This window comes from Elephantulus edwardii, unplaced genomic scaffold, assembly GCF_000299155.1.
Source record: "Elephantulus edwardii isolate Elephantulus edwardi_28Jun2011 unplaced genomic scaffold, EleEdw1.0 scaffold00132, whole genome shotgun sequence".
Classification (NCBI taxonomy): Eukaryota; Metazoa; Chordata; class Mammalia; order Macroscelidea; family Macroscelididae; genus Elephantulus; species Elephantulus edwardii.
In genome coordinates this window covers 8,851,042-8,860,611 of record NW_006399882.1, presented here as the reverse complement: position 1 = coordinate 8,860,611, position 9,570 = coordinate 8,851,042, and the positions used below count along the sequence as shown (strand labels likewise).

Sequence of the window (9,570 nt, the reverse complement as noted above, 5' to 3'; positions counted from 1 at the left end):
GGTGGTCCAGAGCTGACGTCCTCCTCGTGAGGGGCCATGACTTGAGCAGTTGTTGTTGGGTGAATCATATTAAGCCCAATAACAGCACAGCTGCGCCCGGAGGTGAGGCATTGAAACATCCACCAACTCAGCGTCGTCCAGGCAGTATTCTGAGCCATCGATGGCTCTCCCGCCCCTGTCTCTGAATGGTCCCGCCTCCCCCAGCTTCCTCTTCCTGTCAGCTCGCTTTCTCCTCCAACCCGTCAAGCTGCGGACTCAAGCTGCGGACGTCAATCTGATCCATTCAGCGAACTGTGTTTCCTCGCACCACTTCTGCTTGCCAGAGACCATTTTCCACAAATGACAGATTTGGATAACCCTGCCACTCAGTTTCTTCCCCCCCCCCCCAGTGTTTTTTTTCTTGGCTTTCATATAATAATTCCTTTACGTTATGTGTCATTCATATACGTTGTTTTTCATACGATCGTTCATATACACTCTATTTGACATTATTATGCCCCTCAGTTTCTTACCCAGCTTTTTTAAGAAAAGAGCTGGAGCCCAGAAGGAGAGATCCTCAAAGCGCTTAGTGCTCACAGCCCCAGGGGTGAAGTGATGTTCAGTTTCAAGAGGCTTCCTAGGGACATTATTGGTCAAGTAGGCTGTGATTTTTATGCGAAGGAGCCGTGGTGGTGGTACATGTTGTGCTACTAAGTGCTAAGTCAGTAGTTCTAATCCAGCAGCAGCTCCAAGGGAGAAAGATGAGGCAATCTCCTTCCATAAATATTTACAGCTCACGGTCACCATGACTCAGAATCGGCTTGATGGTAATGGGTTTCATCTTTATGGGACTAGATTGCCAGGTCTTTCCCCGCCTGCCAAGCAGCTGGGTGATTTAAACCAACCTTTCTGTCAGCAGCTAGCACTTAACCGTGGCATCACCACAAAAGCAGGAAGAGGAAGCTGTGTTTGGTGATGTTCCTCCTGTCCTATCCAAACTCCTACTACCCCCTATCCACCAAAACTAAAACCAAATACACTGACATCAAAACCATGCCAACTTTTAGCAAACCTGCAAGGCAGAATAGAACTGCCCTAGAGTGAGACTTTTGCTACAGAGGGTCAAGAACTGCAGCCTTCAATATGGATTGAAGCTCAACCTCAAGAAAACAAAGATTCTCACCACTGGGCCAGTTGGCAGCATCATAATAGACGGTGAAGAGATTGAGGTTGTTAATAGCTTCAATTTGCTGGGCTCCACAATCAACACTATTAGTGCCAGCAGCCAGGAAATTAAAAGACAAATTGCACTGAATAAATATTCTGTCAAGGACCACTCCAAAGTGCTGAAGAGCAACAATGTCGGTCTGGAGACTAAGGTGTGCCTGATCCAGGTCATGATCTTTACAATTACTTCCTATGCATCAGAAAGCTGGACAATGACTAAGGATGATAGAATAATTGATGTCTTTGCATTGTAGTGCTAGAGAAGAGTATTGAGTATACTATGGACTGCTAGGAGAACAAACAAGTCTGTCTTGGAGAGGGTGGATCCAGGCTGCTCTTTGGAGGCAAGGATTTTGAAACTCTGTCTAACATACTTTGGGCATGTTACAAGGAGGGATCTTGGAGAATGAACACCATGCTTGGAAGAGTGGAGGGACAGCACAAATAAGAAAGACCCTGGATGAGATGGATTGACTCAGTGAGTGGGGTAATGGCAGTAGGTGTGTGAAAGACATTGAGGTTGTCTTAGGATAGAGCAGGGTTCAGAGCTATTGTACATAGGGTTGCTATGAGACCCAAACATCTTGACGGCACATAACAACAGAGTGTTTCAATAGCTGTAGTTTTTCTATTTTCATTTTTTGTTGTGGTTTGGGTGAACGCTCACAGAGCAAACTGGTTTCTCATTCAACAATTTGTGGCATTGATTGTAATCCCTTCAGTGGAACAGCACTTACCCCCTTTTGTCTGTGTTTCTCACTTCCAGTCATCCTTCGTTCCTGCCTCCTTCCTGCTTTCTGTGCTTTGCTTTTGGGTAAATGCTACGCCTTTTGTACTAAGACTGGAAATCTTTACAGAAGCACACTGTCACGTCTGTCTCCCACAGAGTGGCTATGGGCTTGAACCACTGACCTTTCAGTTAGTAACCAAGTACTTCCATTCTCCACTGTGTCCTCTGATTTTTTGTCTTTGGTTCTCAGCCAGAGCTGTGGTCTCGACGGGAAGATGGCGGTACTCCGACAGCTGGCTCTGCTTCTCTGGAAGAATTACACCCTACAGGTAGGTAGGTGCTCAGGCCCCAGTCCAGTGGGGAGTCCAGAAGGGAGACAGGGAGAAGGAGAAGGATGGACCATAGGGAAGGGCTCTGCGACTCTATCCTTCCACTGGACCAAAATCAATAGCAATTCACATCTCTTGTCTTGTTTTAGTCTTCATTTCCTCCCCCTCTTCTCTCCCATTCTGGTAACCATTCAAGATTATCTCTTTCTGGGAGTAAACATTTTCTTAACTTTTTGTAATAGTAGACACATAAAATAGCTGTCCTTTTGTGACAGACTGACTTAATTCACTATAATGTCCTGTGGACTACATGTTATGTAATTTTCCACAAATTATTGTTGTTGTTCAATTTTGCATAGTACTTCATTGTGTAAATGCACCATAGTTTCTCTATCCATTCATTTGTTAATGGCACGTGAGTTGTTTCCATCTCTGTGCTGTTGTGAATAATGCTTCAGTAAGCAGGTTATCTGTTCATGCTGCAGCTCTTGTTTCTTTAGTATATATACCTAGTAGCAGTATAGCTAGATACACTAAACTGCTTTCTGTAGTGATTGCACCAATTCACATTCCCACCACCAGTTCTCATCCTACTGTACCCTCACCAGCATTTCTTGTTCACTGTCTTCTTGAACTTTGCTATTGTTGCTGGGGTGAAATCAGATTTTTTTTTCCCTTTGATTCCATCTCTGGTGGAATAGCCTGTAGGGAGTTGCACTGCAAACCCAAGGGCATTGACTCTCTGGCAGTTCAAATCCACCAGCTCGTTAGGAGAAAAACGGGCATCTTCTCCCTGTGTGATTTACAGTCTTCTCAAAACTCACTGGGGAGTCAGCTAGGAGTAGGTTCTGACTTGATGGCAACAAGAGAAGCTAGTGGTCTGGAGTGTTTCCTCATGTTTGTTGGCTGCCTGAATGCTCTACTGTAGAGCCTTCAGATCTCCTGCCTATTTTGTGAGTTGTTCCTCTTTTTCTCACTGAGGTGTTGGGGTTTTCTCTAAATTTTTTATCTGAGCCCTTTGGAAAATATCTCATTGCCAAATATTTTTTCTAGTCCCTTTTACACTTTTTTTGAAGACATTTTTTGATGCAAGGATTTCATTTTCAGAAGGTCCCATTCATGTAGTTTATCCTCTTCTGATTGTGCGTTTTGGGAAGGTTACGTTTGTTAAGCTATTTATGCTGTAGACTGTGAGCAGCCCGACTCTTAACTCACTCCCCCAACAGGGAGTGGACTCCAGTAGAGCGTACATAAACCCCTTTTTTTGACATGGAGAAAACCAAAATTCATGTGGCTCGCGCTGTTGGGACACTTCCTTTATCACTGTGGTCCGGAGCTGAATGCAGTGTCTCTGAAGCCTGCCTGTAGGACCATGGGGGGTTTCCAGAGTCAGCCAGCTCTTTCTTCCAAGGCACCTCTGGGTAGACGTGAACTTCTAGATTTTTCAAGGGGCAAATCTGTTCAGTCCAATTTGGCTCTTCCAGAGCACCACCCACACTGGAGCAGACAGTGGCCTGGCTGGAGTGCAGTCTCCTTCTCTCTTCTAGAAACGGAAGGTCATCGTCACAGCCCTGGAGATCTTCCTGCCCTTATTGTTCTCTGGGATCCTGATTTGGCTTCGTTTGAAGATCCAGTCGGAGAACGTCCCCAATGCCACTGTGTATCCCGGCCAGTCCATCCACGAGCTACCCCTGTTCTTCAACTTCCCACCTCCTGAAGACTCCTGGGAGCTAGCATTCGTCCCATCTCCAAGTGAGGCCGCCAGAACCATCACAGAGATTGTGAAGAAGTCTCTACTGATCAACATGAGAGGTGAGGTGGGGAGCCTGGGAGGCATTGGAGGTGCAGCGCTGCCACTCTGTGAAGCCATCCCTGTGGTCGGCCAGGGGGGCTCTTGTCCCTGGTCTGGGAATCAAGGACTACTGTCCACTTACAGCGTGTCCTTGCCTCCCAGGGGCAGGATCAGCCTTGTGGGTCCTTGGCTTCTCTGTTTGGGTCCCATATATAAAATGGGGTCAGGAGCCCGGCCACCATTTGTCCAGTGTTGTAAGATAACAGTGTGTTTGCCAGTGCTTTAGAACTAGGTAGATAATGTTATTGTTATTGTCAGTGGTGTCGTTGTTAGGTATGGAATCAGCTCCATCTCATATCACCCCCATGCACAACAGGACAGATCTCTACCCATCCTGTCTCATCCTCCTGCTCTGTTGTGTTTATGCTCACAGCTGCAGCCACTGTTAGTCCATCTCATTAAGGGTCTGCTGCTTTTTCTTTTTTTATTATTACTATTAATTTTAATGAAAATTTAGAGACTTTGGATTTCCATTCATTCATTGTTGCACTTTTCTCCCTGCTCCCTGCCTCCCCAATTCACTCTTCTCCTTGAAAAGTAAAAGAAAAATTATTTCCTTTTTATACAATCCCTCCCCCCAAGTCCACCCCATTATGCAGCCTTCGTTCCGGACTCCTGTCATGACAATAATACCCAATCACATATCCCTTTTAAACAGTTCTCTCCCTCATCTGTTTCAATGGAGTGTCTGCTTCTTTTTCACTGACCCTCTATCAAGCATGATGTCCTTCTCCAGAGACAAGTCAAGTCTCTAATGATAACATGTCCAAAATATACCAGATAAAGTCTCACATCTATACTTTTAAGAAACATTCTAGCTACGCTTCTGCCAAGATAGATTTATTTGTTCTTCTGGTAGTACATAGTATAGTCAATATCTTTTACCAACACCACAATCCAAGAACATCAATTCTCTTTTAGTCTTCCCTATTCATTATCCAACTTTCACATGCATAGGAGACAGTTGAATATAGTAGTGCTTGGTTCAGGCCCGCCTTAGTCTTTAAAGTGACATCCTTCTTTTCAGCATTTTAAGGAGGTTCTGGGCAACATAATTTCCCAGTGCAAAATGTTGTTTTATTTCTTGACTGCTGCTTATGTGAGTTGATTAAATTGAGTGTAGGGAGAGGCAATATAAAATCAAATGATCAGCACTCAAGAGCGAGAAGAGGTAAAAAAAGGTAAACACACACTGAAAAGAAAAACAAAGTGTCCAGGTTGGGCTGCCTTTGACTTATTCAACAGGGGAGAAGGCAGTGCTAACATAGCACCAGAATGCTTGGTGGAAAGACTGTTTACACACCAACCTCAGAGATGTGGGGAGTTAGATGCCAGACCACAGCAAGAAAGCAAATGTTGCAGTAAAGGAAATGGCACATGTTGTGTGATTTCCCAGTGCATATAACATGTATTTACACTCAACTTGTAGGCTGCTAGGGAGCACAGGTGGTATCATGTATCAAGCTGCTAACCCACAAGTCTGTGGTTTGAATTCAGGAGCTGTATCCCAGCAGAGAGCTGGGCAGTCTCCTCCCGTAAAAATTACAGCATTGGCAAGCTCTGGTTGCCTAGTGGCAAGAAGCTGCACTGCAGTCCCAGAGGTGCTCGGTTCAAATCCACCAGATGCTCTGCTGGAGAAGGAGGAACAATCTCCTCCTGTACCAGTCAGATCTGATTTGATGGTACATACACACACAAATAATAGAAAATTTTTAAAAAATTTACAGCGTTGGAACCCAGTAGAGGGTCACTATGAGTCTGAATCAACTTGATGCCGATGGGGTGGGGTGGACTATCAAGGAACCCTGTTGGCACAATGGGCTAGATACTGAGCAGCTAACCTAAAGGTCTGCAGTTCAAATCCACTGGCTGCTCCTCTGGAGAGAGATGATGCAGTCGTCTACTAGAAAGAATACAGCCTCAGAAACCAGTGGAGCTCTACAGGGTCACTGGCACACAGCAACAGTGACAGTCTTGTTTTTTTTTTAGTGACACTTTATTTTATTGTTATTGTTGTTGTGTGCCATCAAGACATATCCGACTGGCACAGGAAAAGACTGCTCATCCTTCTCCAGAGGATCGTTTGGTGGATTGAACCGCGCACCCTCGGGATTGTGGCTTAGCTTCTTGCAGTTACAGTCTATTAAGTGTGTGACAACATTATGAAAAAGTTTGAAATATTACAAACATTACCAAAGTGGGACGCAGAGACACAAAGTAAGCACGTTCTGTTGGGGAAATGGCAGATAGGCTTGCCATTCAACAAAGAGTTGCCACAAACCTTCACTTTTTAGACAATACAGTATCTGAAAAGTACAATAAGGCAAAGGGCAATAATGTAAGATGTGCTTGTGTGGAATCAAATTGACAGCAGCTGCTCAGGACCTGAAGCAGGAACCTTAGTGGACAGTGAATTGATGTGATCAGAAAAAGAGGGATAAATGGTTGCACACCTCAGGAATACAATCTCTGTCATTGACTTGTACATGCAGAAACAGTTGGGTTAAGGTTATTTTTGCTGTCTATATTCCTTTTTTTAAAATACTAAATATGCTTTCTTTAAAATGCACACTTTGGTGAAACTAGGCTGAGGCTCAATTGGCGTTAGCACCAAACAAAGACAGAGTAAGGTGTTTATCCCTTGGCTGGCTGGGGAAGCGGCCATTATTTCACCACTCCCTGTTTTATCTCCTGGGGTGTGTCATAAAGCTGTGTTTACAAGTAAACACTAATCAGATTATTATTTCCTGGAACACAGGGCAATACTTGGGTGGGTCAGAAGTTCAGCAAAATGGAATATCTTTGGTTTCAACCTTACATTCCCAACTTAAATAAAGGGGAAGAGATCAAAAAACTACTTCCTGCTGAAATGGGGCAAAGCCAGAGGAGGGGTCTTATGTCTCAGTTGGAACTGGTTCATTCTGAAAGCTGGTTAACAGGCACTGTCCAATGTCTGATTTGTTGGCTTCAGTTCTTCCACCAAGGTGACAAACCAGAGTTCAACAGGCGTGACAGGAGTGGGGTACCAGTTCCTGGACTCTGTCAGTCTTCGACAGGGGCAAGACCAATCAGTGCTGTTTGTATTCTTTATTCTGTTGTTGTTATTTTTTATTGATATTTTAACAAAAGTTACATAGAACATGGATTTACATTCATTCATTGTTGTACATTTTCCTCTACCCCCTCTCAGTTCGCTTTTCTCTTTAAAAAGATTCTTTCATTGTTGCACAGTTTCTTCCCTCCCTCACCCCCCTTCCGCCAGCCAGTTCACTTTGCTATGCACCACTTATTCCTGACTATTGTCATGCAAATAATATCTAAACATGTATTTCTTTTAGACAGTTCTTTCCCTTATCTATTTCAATGCAGTGTTCATTATTTATCCCTCTTTTCTTAGTTTTCCCCCAATCCCCTGTCAGTCCTGTTTTATAGCAATGGCACTATGCAGTATTTGTCCTTTTGTGACTGAGATATTTCACTCAGCATAATGTCCTCCAGGGTCACCCATTTTGAATAATATTGCATGAGTTCCTTGTTTTTCAATTCAGCATAGTATTCCATTGTGTGAATATACCACAGCTTCTCTATCCATTCATTTGTTGATGCGCACTTGGGTTGCTTCCATCTTTTTACTGTTGTGACAAAGCAGTAATAAACATGGGTATACATTATCTGTTTGAGTGGCAGTTATGGTTTCTTTAGGGTATATGCCCAGTAGCGGAATTGCTGGGTCAAATGGTATTTCTTTTTTTTTTTTTTAATTTATTTTAAAAAAATAAGGGCAAAGAACAAAACATTTAAAGTTTATATAAACTCAGTGACCAAACTTCAGTCTTTGTGGTCTCGAAATAAACTGTCGTTTTCTGACTCCAACTCTGAAGTTTAAATTTCTAGAGTGCCATTTCAAAGAACTAATATTTGTAAGATTATTTCATCCTAAAACTTTTCTTTTTTTTGTCTGAACAACTTTTGAAAGATACCCATACAAAGTTGAACAAGGCATATTTTCTGGAATTTGCATTTCATTTAAAAAATGGAACATATCTAATTTGTAAAATATAAACTTGGTGGATTATTTTTAATGTGAATATAAAAAGGTATTCCTATTTTCAATTTTTTGAGAAAGCGTCATCCTGCCTTCCAGAACGGTTGCACCATTTAAACTCCATTTTACACTTACAACAATGAAGAAGGGTTCCAGTTTCTCCACAACCTCTCCAGCATTTGTTGTTTGCTGCTCTGTTGAACTTTGCTATTGTTAGTCAGGTGAGATGGTATCTTATAATTGTTTTACTGTTTATATTCTTAACAAGAGAACTCTGATGACTTAGTGCAGAGGAGTTGCATTGACAGCCCAAAGGCACATGGTTCTACTCGAACAGCTGTTCCATGAGAAGAACATGGACAATCTCCTACTGTATGATTTACAGCCTCTGAAAACCCACTGGAGGGTCAGCTATGAGTTGATTTTGACTTGATGGTACCTAATAACAAGGACATGCTCTTAAAAACAACCAAAGCTAAATCATTATTTTAAAAATAAAGTGGTATTTATCTATGCACCAAATGAAAGACCTGCAAAATATATATATAAAACAAACATTAACAAAACTGAAAAAGGAAATATACAAAACTGCTGTATTACTTGGAGACTTCAATACACCAATCTCAAGAAAAGATAGAACTACCAGAAGGAAACTCAACAAAGTTACTGAATAATTAAACTACACAATAAACCAACTTGATCTCATACATATTTATAGGCTAATGCATCCCCTAAAAGCACAGTATACTTTCTTTTCCAATGTGCATGGACTGTTCTCCAGAATAGATCAAAATTTAGGTCACAAGGCAAGCATCAATAAATTTTAAAAAACATAAAAATAATACAAAGCATCTTCTCAGACCATAATGCTACAAACTTAGAAATTTAAAACAAGAGGATAAAGGAGAAAAAAAAACATACATTTGGAAGCTGAACAACAGCTTGCTTGAACATGACTGGGTACTAGAAGAAACAAAAAATGAAATCAAAACGTTTCTTGAAACAAATGACAATGAAAACATCACTTACCAAAAATCTCTGGGAAACAGCCAAAGCAGTAATCAGAGGTCAATTTATAGCAATAAGCAAACACATCAAAAGACAGGAAAAAATGACCACTGACTCTCTAACCCAACATCTCCAATAAATTGAAAAAGAACAGCAAAAAACCCAACACTTTCTAAAAAATCTGAAATTATAAAAATTAGAGCAGAAATAAATGAAATAGAAAACAAAAATCAATTGAAACCATAAACAAAACTAGGAGTTGGTTCTTTGAAAAGGTCAATAAAATCAACAAACCGGGGGGAGTTCTGGTGGCCTAGTGGCAAGGAGCTGCAACTACAATCCCAGAGGCACTTGGTTCAAATCCACCAGATGCTCTGCCGGGGAAGGAGGGACAATCTCC

The 9,570-nt window shown here is 42.0% G+C and overlaps 1 protein-coding gene across 1 annotated transcript in view; it reads left to right on the top strand.

The window, feature by feature from the left end:
• Positions 1-2,211: 2,211 nt before the first annotated feature.
• The window catches only part of ABCA3 (ATP-binding cassette, sub-family A (ABC1), member 3), a 55,096-nt gene continuing 47,737 nt past the window's right edge, over positions 2,212-9,570 (top strand). Inside the window, exons 1-2 of the mRNA XM_006893885.1 lie at positions 2,212-2,265; positions 3,813-4,077. Of these exons, the coding sequence (XP_006893947.1) occupies positions 2,212-2,265; positions 3,813-4,077 (319 nt within the window). The remainder of the gene's footprint in view (positions 2,266-3,812; positions 4,078-9,570) is intronic.